The sequence below is a fragment of the Leucoraja erinacea genome, chromosome 21 (genome assembly GCF_028641065.1).
Source record: "Leucoraja erinacea ecotype New England chromosome 21, Leri_hhj_1, whole genome shotgun sequence".
Lineage (NCBI taxonomy): Eukaryota > Metazoa > Chordata > Chondrichthyes > Rajiformes > Rajidae > Leucoraja > Leucoraja erinaceus.
This window is the reverse complement of record NC_073397.1, coordinates 28,859,546-28,874,394: the sequence shown is the minus strand read 5'-3', so window position 1 is coordinate 28,874,394 and position 14,849 is coordinate 28,859,546. Positions and strand designations below refer to the sequence as shown.

The following is a 14,849-nucleotide window of genomic DNA, read 5'->3' as shown; positions in this document are numbered from 1 at the left end:
AGTTCTCAATTCCATTCAGAATGCTTCTAAGTTTTGAGCAGCTGTGGACCAGGGATTCTACAAGCTGGTGATATTATCAACCCTTTTCCAAGGAAGTTTGTTTTCGGGAGGACGGGAAGAATTATTTCCCGTCCTTCCTGCAATCTCCTGCCTTGGAGAAAATCGCAAATGAAATGTCTGAAGAAGGGTTTTGGCCCGAAACGTTGCCGATCTCCTTCGCTCCATAGATGCTGCTGCACCCGCTGAGTTTCTCCAGAATTTTTGTGTACCTGTCTGTTTCAGGAGTCTGGTTCTACAACAGGAAACTTTTTTTGGAGGACCAGGTGAAGCAATGCAGTAAGATTGAGAAGAGTCTGAGGGATGATACAGATTTGCGCTTCACTATTTTGACCTCAGATTGATTCTTTTATAAGTCTACTGGTCAAGATTAGGCATTGGAGTCAATAATGAAGCAGATAAGACAGAGGTGAATTTCGTTGGACACATAATCTGACCGCTGAAGCAGTCAGAAACCCTTAAGAGATTTATTTTTAAACCATGTATTATGATTAACACAGCTCTTTTCCTACTAAGATCTCATGGAGAAGATTGTGCCAATGTGCACAACAATTAATCGAATCCACATTGCAATTCAGGGAGAAGTTCCTCGTTCAGTGGGAAGTGGTGGTTTAGGTGGCCGTGAATACTTGCTGTGTGTACAAATAGGAAGATCTTTCTAAAGTTACCCCAGATGCATTTTTATTTTCTTTAAAGATGGTCATAATTCCAGCACAAGGTATTTTGGTACATTCTCATCCTCAGACATCAGAATGAAAAGGAGATTATCATTTGTAACTAAATCCCTTCCGTGGAGACAAGAGACTGAAGATATTGGAAACTTGAGGTAAATCCAATGTGTTGGAGGAACTCAGCTGTTCAGGCAGCATCTGTGGAAGGAATGGACAGATGACGTTCGGAACAGAACTCTTCTTTAGACAAGAATCGCGACGTGAAACATCATCTTCCCATTCCCTCCACAAATGCTGTCTGACCTGCTGAGTTCCTCCAGCACTTCTGATTTGCTCTATAGCCCTTCAATGCCATACTTCAGCAAAAATAATATTCTCTCCTGAAGCCTTGTCATTTACTTAACATTTCATTGTGTTAACTTATTACTCATGTGATGACAAGACCCGACGTGTTACTTTACGATGCAAAGGGCTATCATGCCAACGATTGAGTAGCAATTGAGGAAGTGTTCCTAAAAGCAAATGTTCACCTTCTATGTCTTTAAGTCTCCTGCTACCCCCATCATTTTTGGCTCAGTGGGACAGGCTTTAGGGTGCTTGGACCCTCAATGGCCTTTAACTGTGCTTAGTTATTAAATTAAATACCCTGTATGCATTGTACTCATCATCGGTTCTGCAGACCATAGATTTAATGTGGACCTCAGCCTGCAGATGCCCATTGATCCATTTTGTTTGAATTAAAGAAGCACTATGTTGTTTCACTGGATCACTTAATCGTTCCCTGATGCTTTTGAATTGTGACACCAAGCGTCTCTAGACAACTGTTACTTGAGGTGGGCTATTGTCAGCCAAGAAAACACTTTGCCGCTCCTGTTGATGAACAGCTGTCGGATTGTCCATTAGGTGTTGACCAGTCATTGAGAATACCTCCCCCCCCCCCCGGAGACGGAGACGGACCTGAGCTTCAGCAGCAGCGCAGTACTGATTTATCATCGTGGAGCGGACGATGCCTTACTCCGGAGTGTTGGGCCTGCTGCTTAAGATCGTGGAGCTGTGGTTGCGGAGCTTCTAGCCGCGGGCGGCAATGACTTCAACATCACGGAGTCCTGGGATCCCTTTGCCCAAGGCCGCCAGTGTTGAATCTCCGCCCAGCTCGGCCCGTGGACTTCGGGAGCCACGGTCTCCAGTAAGAAGTGGCTGATTCGGAACTCCAAGCCGCTGGAAATGTTCTTCCGTTCCGACGTCGGAGTTCCGATCATCCCGACGAGAGGGCCTGAAACATTGGGCCGCCGTAACGGCGACTGTGGAGGGCTCAGGAAGCCCCAACCACGGGTGAACAACAAAGAGGAGGATGACTGAACTTTGTTGCCTTCCCTCACAGTTGGAAACGTTGATTCCGTTGTGTGGGGATCTTTATGTTAAATTCTATCGTGTGATGTGTTCTTTTTTATTCGTATGGCTGTATGGTAACCAAAATTTCACTGTACCAATTGGTGCATGTGACAATAAATGTAAACTTGAAACTACAAATGGTTTACTCTGGTCAAAAAAGTTGATTATCACATTGGTTAACATTTTGGCCAGACATACTTATGCAATGGTCAGCCAGAAATGCCACAAGACATTTTAAGATTGTAACATGTGATCATCATTCATTGCTGAGAATATTCCAAAGCCTAATTCATTATGCCATCCCGCTAATTTATATTTCTTGGAGACAACAGCTTCTAGTGTAACAGCAAAATGACGACCAAAACGAGCCCGCCCCGCCCTACATGCCTCCCAGGGGACTGCGGTGAACCAGGACGGCAAGGCCCGTCTGGGCCAAAGGGAGCCTCGGCGGCAGTGGGGCTTTGCGGTCGATGAACGCGAGGGAGGGGGGGGGGGGAAGGGGAAGACAATGGGGTCCCGGCCATGAAAAGCAAGGGGTACCACCTTGAAAAGCAATGGGGACCAAGCGTGGGGGGACCACTGTGAGGGTGACCTCACTCCAGCTTATAATACCCTGCCCCGGGAATAAGTCTGCGTTTGTTTTTTTTTCATTTGTTCCAGAGCACACATTTGTGCACACAGCAGCCAGCCAACAGTCACTTGTCTTTTTCATTTTGTTTTCACTTTTAATTTCAAGTTTTTGCGTACCTTGTGCGTTGTGACTGTCGGTAGACCAATTTCCCTCTGGGGATGAATAAAGTTTATTCGTATCGTATCATAAAACACCAACTGACTCTGCAGGAAGGAAGTGCATTTATCCAGGGCCTTTTCATAGCCTCAGGTCACCTAAAGCATTTCATTCTGAATGAAGTTATGCTGCAAAATGTAACGGTCAATTTTTATTGTGTAGGAAAGAAATGCAGAAGCTGGTTTAAATCAAAACTGGACACAAAATGCTGGAGTAACTCAGCGGGACAGACAACATCTCTGAAGAGAAGGATTGGGTGACGTTTCAGGTCAAGACCCTTCGTCAGACCATGTCCCACTATTATTGCAACTTCTATTACCATGTCCCACTAAAATCAAAAAGCCAAATAACTAATGTCCCTTTGCCATGTGTTGCAGGACAAACATGTTGTTGAGAGGAGCAAGTAAGGAAGCAAGCATAAATAATGCCTCTAATAGTAAGTCCTCAATACTCCAACAAAGCATCAACCTGTATTGTGCACTCCTGTCCCCATGACCCCGTGGTCTTACTCAGCAATGGTGCACTACTACCGAGCCAAACCTGATGCTTTGAATAGCATTCATCATTTCAAATGCAAGGATTGAAACACTGCACAGCACTGGTCCACCCGAGGTAACAGCTGGTTTCGTTCCTGTGGACTGCAGGTAACCTGGATAATCCACAGAAATCAGCAAATCCAACCACTCCCAAATGCTTGCTCATACCCTCCATAATGTTTGGGACAAAGACCCATCATTTATTTATTTGCATCTGTACTACACAATTTGAGATTTGTAATAGAAAAAATAACATGTGGTTAAAGTGCACATTGTCAGATTTTATTAAAGGGTATCTTTATACATTTTGGTTTCACCATGTAGAAATTGCAGCTGTGTTTATACATAGCCTCCCCATTTCAGGGCATCATAATGTTTGGGACACATGGCTTCACAGGTGTTTGTAATTGCTCTGGTGTGTTTAAATGCCTCCTTAATGCAGATATAAGACAGCTCTCAATCTTTCCTCCAGTTTTTCCATCATCTTTGGAAAATCATATTGCTGTTTAACAACATGAGGACCAAAGTTGTGCCAATGAAAATCAAAGAAGCCATTATGAGACTGATAAACACGAACAAAACTGTTAGAGACTGTTTGGAACATCATTAAGATGGCCCTAGTGAGACCACACCTGGAGTATTGTGGGCAGTTTTGGTCCCCTAATTTGAGGAAGTACATTCTTGTTATTGAGGGAGTGCAGCGTAGGTTTACAAGGTTAATTCCCAGGATGGCGGGACTGTCATATGCTGAGAGAATGGAGCGGCTGGACTGGTACACTCTGGAGTTTAGTAGGATGAGAGGAGATCTTATTGAAACATATAAGTTAAAAGATTGGACCCGCTAAGGGTTTCCTGATGTTGAGGGAGTCCAGGACCAGGGGCTACAGTTTAAGAATAAGGGGTAAGCCATTTAGAACGGAGACGAGGAAACACTTTTTCTCACAGAGAGTTGTGAGTCTGGGGAATTCTCTGTCTCAGAGGGCCGTGGAGGCCGGTTCTCTGGATACTTTCAAGAGAGAGCTAGTTAGGGTCTTAAAGATAGCAGAGTCATGGGATATCGGGAGATGGCAGGAACGGGGTACTGATTGGGGATAATCAGCCATGATCATATTGAATGGCGGTGCTGGCTCGAAGGGCCGAATGGCCTACTCCTGCACCGATTGTCTATTGAAAGAGAGTACTGGTAAGCTTACTAAACGCAAAGGAACTGGCAGGCCAAGAAAGACGTCTCTATAATAATTTTCTCTATAATAAAGAAAAATCCTCAAACAACTGTCCGACAGATCAGAAACACTCTTCAGGTGTGGATTTGTCAATGATCACTGGCAGCAGAAGACTTCATGAACAGAAATACAGAGGCTACACAGCAAGATGCAAACCACTGGTTATGGGATGGCCAGGTTACAGTTTGCCACAAAGTACTTAGAACAATCACAGTTGTGGAAAAAGGTCTTGTGGACAGATGAAACGAACATTAACTTATATCAGAGTGATGGCAAGAGCAAAGTATGGAGGAGAGAAGGAACTGCTCAAGATCCAAAGCATTCCACCTCATCTGTGAAACACGGTGATGAGGGTGTTATGGCCTGGGCATGTATGGCTGCTGAAGGAACTGGCTCACTTATCCTCATTGATGATACTACTGCTGATGGCAGTAGCATATTGAATTCTGAAGTGTATAGACACAGCCTATCTGCTCAAACAAATGCCTCAAAACTCATTGGCTGGCAGTTCATTCTACAGCAAGGCAATGATCCCAAACATACTGCTAAAGCAACAAAGGAGTTTTTCAAAGCTAAAAAATTCTTGAGTGACCAAGTCAATCACCTGATCTGACCCCAATTGAGCATGCCTTTTATATGCCAAAGAGAAAACTGATGGGGACAAGTCCCTAAAACAATCATAAGCTAAAGATGGTTGCAATACAGGCCTGGCAGAGTATCACCACAGATGACACCCAGCAACTGGTGATGTCCATGAATTGCAGACTTCAAGCAGTCATTGCATGCAAAGGATATGCAACAAAATATTAAACATGACTACTTTAATTTACATTACATTGCTGTGTCCCAAACATTATGGAGTAAGGGGGATTATGAAATGGGAGGGACTATGTATAAACACTGCTGTAATTTCTACATGGTGAAACCAAAATGTATAAAATTGGCCTTTATTAAAATCAGACAATGTGCACTATAACCACATGTGATTTTTTTCTATTACAAATCTCAAATTGTGGAATACAACAACAAATAAATAAATGACGGGTCTTTGGCCCAAACATTATGGAGAGCATGGTATGCACAAGTTGTACACAAGTCAGGCGATCGTAACCTGGTGAGGACCTCTGCTCGAACACAATCTACCCACTTATACTGCAAACAAAGGCTGATTGAATATGGAGCATTTTATGTTGGGTTATTTAACAACTTATCAAGTTAGTCATTTTCAATTCCTAGTAATATAGGAACCAAAGACAACCAGCCTCAAAAACCTACTCTGTCAACTGTTCTGGAAGATAATTCCAATGACCCACCTTTGTTTTACAAGACAAACCCCTAACAAAAAAAATCTGAAATCTTTTGCTTTTTGGAAATCTCCCACTATTGTTTACCTCCAAATATCCCCAAGTTAGATGTACCATCACAAACAAAACAGTGAGCACATTTACAATGTTTCCATCATACCTTCTATGTAATATTGTATCTGAAATTAAAGCTAGTCTAACATTGAGACGAGGTTTATAAAAAGATAAATAATCCAGTTCTTGTTCTAGATTACTCACCATTTGCACTTCATCAGTCCTAGAATTTTATAAATAACAGTACTGACCAGCATAATTTATATTTTAAGAAATTTAAATAATTTAAAAACAAGCTAGTGAAACAAAAAATGAGGATGCTCACAAACGAATCTTTAGATAGCCAGCAAGCAGCAAAGGAAAAGTCGGTAAATTATACAAATCGATAGCATGTTAACAAAAACATATAGGTATAAAGCATTACTAATAAAATTACAAAATGTTCCACACAGAGAGCATGGGCGAGAGCAGAAATAGCTGAGGCTGAAGCCGAAAGATGGAGTTTTAACAGACTCAGCATTTATCGGCAAAACAAATACTGAATTATTTAATGAAACAGTAAAAAATAAAAATGGCACAATTTGCAAACTGGTTACCCACTTCACAACTTCAGCATGATGCAATAAAAATGTAACATGCATGAACATACAGCACCATTAACATCCCCATTAACCAAAATGGCACAATACTCCATAGTGGAAACAATCAATTTACCCTCATATTGAGCAGCAGACGTTGTTTATTTGCAGTACTTTGTTCTTACAAATTACCAGCATGCGCATAACTATTCTTTCCATCCCAGGAATACATCATTAGAGGGGAAAAAAATCAATTCCAGAAGGTGAAATAGAAAAGAGTATAAAACTAAATCTCCAGTGTGAAAAGACTAATATAAAACAAAAATTTGTTTACCTGGTTTTGAAAGGAAGCTACTGAGGGAGGAAAATGACCAAAACGCAGATGCTGTAGAATTAGAAAGCAGAAGAAATGGCCGTGGAAGCTGCATATCACGGTAATTAAGAACACCATCCTCCGTAGTTTTGCACATGTAAATTTATTAATCTTTCCTTTGACAAGGTGGGCTGGAAAGTAGGACCTGAGTCTAGTCTGGAAGGTAGGATCACATAGGATCCAGGCGTGCTTGAATTGGCTTTAAGCTAGGAAACAAAGGGTGAAGGTAGAGGATTGCTTTTCTGACAGGAGGTCTGTATTCAAGGTGTGCCACAGGGATCTATATCTGGTCTACTATTGCTCCTTTTAAAAAAAACAATTTGGATGCGAATGTAGTAAGTTTAGGGGTGATACGAAAACTGGTGGCATAGTGAACAGTGAAGGTTATCTACAGTTACAACAGGATCTTTAACCACAGGCCCAAAGGATCAAAGAATGGCAGATGGAGTTCTCAAGTAAATTATTCTAACCCTAATGCAAAGTCAATGGTAGGAAGCTATGGAGTATCAGAGATCAGAGATCCAGGGGTGCAGATACATAGTTCCATGAAAATGGCAACACACATAGACTGGGACTGGTGGCATTTGGCACGCCTTCACTGGATATGGCATCGAGTATAGGAGTTGGTCATCATACTAACAGCTGGACAACATATACGTGGATAAGGCCACATGTGGAGTACTGTTTACTGAATTTACAGTTTTTGTCATCCTGTAATAGAAAGGATGTCATGAAATTGAGAGGGTGCAAAAAAACGTTATGATGTTACTGGGTCTAGTGGTTTTGCGTTACAAGGATAAGCTGCTTGGTTGGGTCTTTTTTTTTTAAAAACCTGGATTGAAGGAGACCACGGGTGACTAGAGGCATCTAAAATCACGAGGGCAGACGAAAGGTGAATAGTCAGAATTGTTTCTCAGTTTAAGGGAGATAAAAAGTAGAGGGCACAGGTTTAAGGTATGAGGGTAAAGATTTAAGAGGGGCAACTTTTTCCAGAAGGTGTTGCTGACATGGAACGTGCTGCCAGAGGAAGTAGTAGAGGCAGGTAGAATTACAGGTATGTGGATAGGAAACGGATATGGGCCAGTCATAAGCAAGTGAGACTAGCTCGATTAGGCAATTTGATCAGCACGGAGAAGTTGGGCAGAAAATACATTTCCGTGCTGAATGACTATTATCAAATTTAAGTTGTCAACACAACCTTGAGGGCCTTTCTAAAGTATACTCTAAAACTTGAAACTTGATAAAATATTCCACTTACAACCTAAGCAATTGTTTCTACAAGTTGAGCAGTAGTTCTATTTCAGTACTCTGTCCGTCCAGTGTTTTCAGCCCTGGTTTTAGCTTCCCTGCCCATTTTATTTTGTTTCTTCCATCTTAAAATCTGTGCCTAAATCAACACTCTCACTTAATGCTCTGTTATTTCACACCCCTTTCAATTACATTCAATTTTAACTATTATTATGACGTAGTGATTTAAGAATCTTTGGAGAAACATGGAAATGCAGATGCCGGTTTACAAAAATAGACACAGTGCTGGAATAACTCACCAGATCAGGTCGCATCTCTGGAGAATACAGACATGCACTGTTTCAGGTTGGGACCTTTCTTCAGACTGAACTGGTCTGAAGAAGGGTGCTGAAATGAAAAATCATCCGTCCATGTTCTCCAGAGTTGCTGTCTGACCTGCTGAGTTACTCCAGCACTGTGTCTTAATTTAGAGTATGTGTTGGATAACACATTCTTTATGTTTATCCAATGCAAATATCTGTAGACATATCTTATGCACACTACTGACTCCAGGACAACAATATTATAGTTTTATTCATAGCCATTTTATATTCCCTAGCTAAATTATTCCTTCATTTTATTCACAAGCATCCCAAGCAATGAGCACTATTAATCAGCAGAAACAAATATTTCCACCCATATATAGTGATTAATTTTGTGTTCATAGCCCTGGAACTTTACCCTACCAATAAAAGGCAGAAAAACTGGTAATTTTTAACGGCAAGTTATTTTAACTAGCTTTCTTACAGAAATGTTAAATTGGCAACTTCATAGTCATCATGTATAAATGGCATCTCCAAATATGTTCAAAAATTGAGGGCAAAGTTTTGACTGTTTAAATTTCCTCAGTGCTCTATTCTGCTCTGTTATTAGCTCCATAACAAACTACACTGAACTGTGCTATTAATTCTGCATCTTCTTTCCCTAGTTCCAAATTAACCAAATAAATATTCTTCTTAGTCTTGAATACAACAATAGATGCATTGAAAGAGTAAGATGTAGGACCCCAAAGGCCTTAAATGTTAGAGGGAAAATTTGATTGATGCTTGAAAATCACAACTAGCAGTTAAACAACTACATTAAACATTGGCATCTATGATGTGAATGATGCAAAATTCAGACGAAATAGTGATAAAAAAAGGCTCCAACAACTATGATTAATATTGCAGAATGCGACACTGGTATCCCTAAGTGCAAGTATATATATATATTTTTTAATCGTTGCGACTAAGAGGGAAACTGCTATTGGACGTCCAAATTACATTGGAAATATTTAAGCAGATGTTTTAAACTAATAAAAGAGATCCCGGGGGGGAGGGGAGCCTAGGGCGGTGAAGGCAGCAGAGCGCTGGCCTGTGTGCGCTATGTACTTGTAGGCAAGAGCGTGAACCCAAGAAAACTGCAAAAGGAGCGCAGCCTCACCCAAAAGGAAAGTGAAGCGCAGTCGGGAGTTCGGCTCTGCGGAGATGACCTGGGCTACCGCCCGGCGGTAAATTACCCCGTGGAAGCAATTAATTGCCTCTGATTAGAGGCGCTTCCGCCCTCCACACCCCTCTACGCCGCTGATGGAGGCGGCAGGCCGCTCGGGCGGGGATGGGTTTCAACGGAAAGGAAATCCCCCTCCTCCCCCGAGCGGTGTGTTAGTGAGTGGCTGAGCTGAGGACGCGGCTCCCCGGGCCCACAGGCAGCGGTGAGAGGGGGGAGGGCGAGGGGGAGACCGCATTCCCACCATCTTCACCACCACCACCAGCAGGAGCGGAGACAGTACAACAAACAAAAACCGCGTAGAGAGGGGAGATAATCCGAGAACAAAAGCCAAAGCGCCCCGGCACAATCTATCCCCCCCATCCCAACTTCCCACTCACTCTTGCTCCCGGTGGTCGCCATCTTGTGTCGCTACCGGTCGCTGCTGAGTGACCTCCGCCGGGCGTGACGTCACTAAACGCGGGAACTGGCGGCGGGGGCGCGTGCGGGCACGAGCACGAGCGCGGACAGGGATCGGGGGCGAGAGCGGGAGCGGGAGCGCGCGCCGCCCCTGCAGCAGTGGGACAGGCGGCTGCTCCCGACTGAAGAAGGGTCTCGACCCGAAACGTCACCCATTCCAGCTCTCCACACACAGATGCTGCCCTGACCCGCTGGGTTACCGCATCCGGCATTTTTGTGTCTGTCTTCGGCATCAACCAGCATTTGCAGTTCCTTCCCACACTGCAGATGTCTCAGTTCAGTCTTGGGGGCGAGAGGAGCTCTAGTAAGTAAGTAAGTAAGTTTTATTTATATAGCACGTTTTAAGTCAACTAGCATTGACACCAAAGTGCTTTACATAAAATAGATAATGTTTCCATACAAACCATAGAAAAAGGTTAAAAAAAATAAAGAAAATGGACAAAAAACATTATAGAGTTCAACACAAACATCCCCCCCCACAGCAGAATCAAAACATTCCACAGTGGGGAAAGGCACCAGAAAGTTAAGTACTCAAGCTTCCATTGATGGTACTTCAATGTCACATGTGAGGAGGTAGAGCGAGTTTCATTTTTGCATACAATTCAGTACAGGTGCACATCTTCAGAACCAGTGGCGCAGCAGTCGAGTTGCTGCCTGAGACCCGGGTTCGATGCTGACTACGGGTGCAGTCTGCACGGAGTTTATACTTTCTCGTTGAGGAAGGAACTTCAGATGCTGGAAAATCGAAGGTAGACAAAATTGCTGGAGAAACTCAGCGGGTGAGGCAGCATCTATGGAGCAAAGTAAATAGGCAATGTTTTGGGCCGAAACCCTTCCCTGTGATTGCGCATGTTTGCTCCAGGAGCTCCAGTTTGCTGCCACATTTCAAAGACATACAGGTTTGTAGATTAATTGGATGCAGTATAATTGTCCTCAGTGTGTAGGATAGTATAAATGTGCAGGAATCGCTGGTTGGCGTTGACTCGGTGGGCCGAAGGACATGTTGCCGCATTGTTTCTATAAATTAAACTCCAAGTATTACTAACGTCTGAAAAAGGGATTCGACCTGAAATGTCACCTATCTAGTAGTGTCACCTATCCTATTGGTGTCTGCACCGAAGGCCGCAATAGGATCAACAAACTCGTCAGGAAGGTTGGCTCCGTCCTGGGGGTGGAGGCCGATTCATGGGAGGTGGTCTTTGAGGGAAGGATGCTCCTCAAACTGTGGAGCATCCTGGACAATACAGCTCACCCCATCCATGACACACTGGTCAACCTGAGGAGTACCTCTGACTCTTGACGGCACTTCTTCCCACCCTGCTTCCTGCAAAGACCATCCCATACGGCCAATTCCTCAGTCTACGCCGCAACTGCGCCCAAGATGAGGTGTTCCATACTAGAACATCCGAGATGTCCTCATTCTTTAGGGAACTGGGGTTCCCCTCTCCCATTATAAATGAGGCCCTCACTCGTGTCCCCTCAGTACCCCGCAGCTCCACCCTGGCTCCCCCTCCTCCTAGTCGTAACAGAGACCGTCTCCCTAGTCTTTACCTTCCACCCCAACAGCCGTTGCATTCAACACATAATTCTCCTAAATCTCTGCCACCTCCAATGGGACTCCACCACTAGCCACATTTTCCCATCTCCGCCTTCTGCAGAGACCGTTCCCTCTGCAACTCCCTGGTTAACTCATCCCTTCCCACCCAAACCACCCCCTCCCCGGGTACCTTCTGCTGCAAAACTATACCTACACAGACGATGCAACACTATACCTACTCCCTCGACTATCCAGGGACCCCTACAGTCATCTCATGTTGGACAGAGGTTCACTTGCACCTCCTCCAAACTCATCTACCGTATCTGTTGTTCGAGATATAGACTCTTACTCATCGGCGAGACCAAACGCAGACTGGGCGATCATTTCGCGGAACACCTTCGCTCAGCCCGAGTGAACCAATCTGATCTCCCAGTTCCTGGACACTTTAATTCTCCTTCTCAATCCTACACAGACCTTTCTGTCCTCTGTCTCCTCCATTGTCAGATTGAGGCTAAATGTAAATTGGAGGAACAGCATCTCATATTTCACTTGGGCAGCTTACAGCCCAGTGGTATAAATATTGATTTCTCTCACTTCAGTTAGCCCCAGCATTCCCTCTCGATCCCTCCCCCACCCGAGTCGCACTAACTTCTCATTTTCACCCTACAAACAGCTTACAATGGTCTGTTCCCTTTATCATCATTACTTTTTTGCAAATATTTCATTCATTGTTCTTTATCTCTCCATATCACTGCCCATATCTTTCATTTCCCTTATCCCTAACCAGTCTGAAGAAGGGTCTCAAACAAGAGAAGGGATATCACCCCAGAAGACCACATGAGTTGCAAAGGAGTTTTACTTCAGACAGCATGGTAACCGGCCCTTTGGCACACCAAGTCCATGCCAACCATCGATCATATTAGTTCATTGTTATCCCAGTTTCTCATCCACTCTCTACACACGGGGAACAATTTACAGAAATCTGCACACTTTTGGTGTGTGGGGAAAACTGGAGCACCCAGAGAAAACTCATGCAGTTACAGGAAGAACATGCAAACTCCACATCAACCTTAATCGAGTTAACAATCTTTTTCGCAATGTCAGCAAGACAATCGAGATAGTGATCGACTTCAGGCAGCGAAGTAGTACACATAGCCCAGTTTGCATTGACAGCACTGAAGTAGAGATGGTTGAAAACGTCAAATTCCTAGGAGTCAATATCACCAACATCTCTTGGACCACCCATATTGAAGCAGCGACCAAGAAAGCACATCATGCCTCTACTTCCTTGGAAGCCTTAGGAAGTTCAGCATGTTCCCCACAACTCTCACCAATTTCTATAGATGCAACATAGAAAGCATTTAATCAGGATGCATCACAGCTTGGTTGGGGGAACAGCTCCATCCAAGGCCGCAAGAATTTGCAGCGAATTGTGGACGCCGCCCAGACCATCGCACAAACTAACCTCCCTTCCATTGACTCAATTTATACCGCATGCTGCCTCGGCAAGGCCAGCAGCATAATCAAGGATGAGTCGCACCCTGGCCACTCCCACTTCTTCATTCACCCATCAGACAAAAGGTATGTGTGAATCATCCTACCACAACCAGAGTGCAGTGCTTTCTACATCATTGGTGACCTTCGGCCTATCCTTGATCGGACTTTGCTGGCTTTGCCTTGCACTAAACGTTATCATGTATCTGTATATTGTAAATGCCTCGATTGTAATCACGTATTGTCTTTCTGCTGACTGAATAGCACGCAACCATATTTTTTCACTGTACCTCAGTACACGTGACAATAAACTGAACTCGAACACCACCCGAGCTCAGGATCAAACCATAGTCTCTAGCGCTGTGAACATGGTTTCCAGAGGGCTAGTATGGACATTGTGGGCCAAATGGATTCTTGGGGTGGCAGCTCAGTCACTCAAGCCTGATGTGCTGGCAGCTCACTCACGGCTGGTGAGCTGGCAGTTGACACACGGTTATTCCTTGAAATTCCATTTCAAGCAGGGTGCAAGGCCACCAAATTCAAATGCAGTTTCCTACCACTTCAAGCAGGGTGCAAGGCCACCAAATTCAGGTGCAGTTTCCTACCACTTCAAGCAGGGTGCAAGGCCACCAAATTCAAATGTAGTTTCATACCATTTCATGCAGGGTGCAAGGCCAACACATTCAATTGCAGTTTCATACCATTTCAAGCAGGGTGAAACCACCATAAACCCACACAAAACACCACACTCACAGTTCAGTAGACATTCAGTGTGTTCAATTGATTCACAGTTCAAACCAACCACATTTTCATTTTCAAACCACATTAAGGGCATTCAAGGTCAGTAAAACCACACTCAGTTTAGTAGACACGTGTTCAGTGTTATTCACAGCTCAGACTGAGAGACGTGACCTTCTCGCTTCCCCATCTTGCAGAGACTGACTGAGGCACTCAAAACTTCCGGGTTTTATAGTCCCTCCAGAAGGGGAGTGGCTTTCTGGAGAGAGAATCTCAACACATTTTAAACACTAATAACTCTTTTATTTTTCATCGACGGAAAAATATCCTCATCCTGCACAGCCGAGGGGGGCTCCGAGTAAGATGGCCAAAAATCACAGCCGTAAGTGGCAGTGTTTATAAAAAAAAATCAAAATACAGAACAGGAAGTGGTCAAGATCAGACTTTTAGTAACATAAGATTGACATTTGCAGTTGTCCCTTTGTGAAGTTTCAAATTTCATTCACATTTTCCATACAACTTCCAAGCACTGGTTTTGCTACTCAATTAACTTCATGGCCACTCAGCAGGCAGCTCCAGCACTCGAGTCATCACCTTCGCACATAGTCACTTTTACTTGCACCACCCTTTCTCCTTTCTACTCACTTGCTTTGCAACTTTTCCCAGATATGATTAAGTAATTTCTCTGTCAAGTTGATTTTTTTTCCCCCTCCACAAATTCTACCTATCCTTTGTAGTACCGGCACTTGCTTTTGTTTCAGATTTCCAGCATATGCAGTATTTTGCTTTTGTTGAACTAAAAATATTTATGATGTTCTTACGAGAATGCATATTAACAATTTTACACACGAGGATAAACTCATCCCATAACCAA

General features: G+C 43.7%; 1 protein-coding gene across 2 annotated transcripts in view; it reads right to left on the bottom strand.

The window, feature by feature from the left end:
• Positions 1-14,849, bottom strand: part of LOC129707447 (ubiquitin-conjugating enzyme E2 variant 1-like) — a 193,288-nt gene that overhangs the window by 21,380 nt on the left and 157,059 nt on the right. Inside the window, exons 2-3 of one of the 2 annotated variants that reach the window (XM_055652482.1) lie at positions 10,128-10,177; positions 6,937-6,987 (exon numbers count right to left, since the gene is read on the bottom strand). In XM_055652482.1, coding sequence (XP_055508457.1) covers positions 6,937-6,987; positions 10,128-10,149 — 73 coding nt within the window. In that variant the 5' untranslated portion in view covers positions 10,150-10,177. The remainder of the gene's footprint in view (positions 1-6,936; positions 6,988-10,127; positions 10,178-14,849) is intronic. The other variant, XM_055652484.1, reaches the window with a different exon arrangement.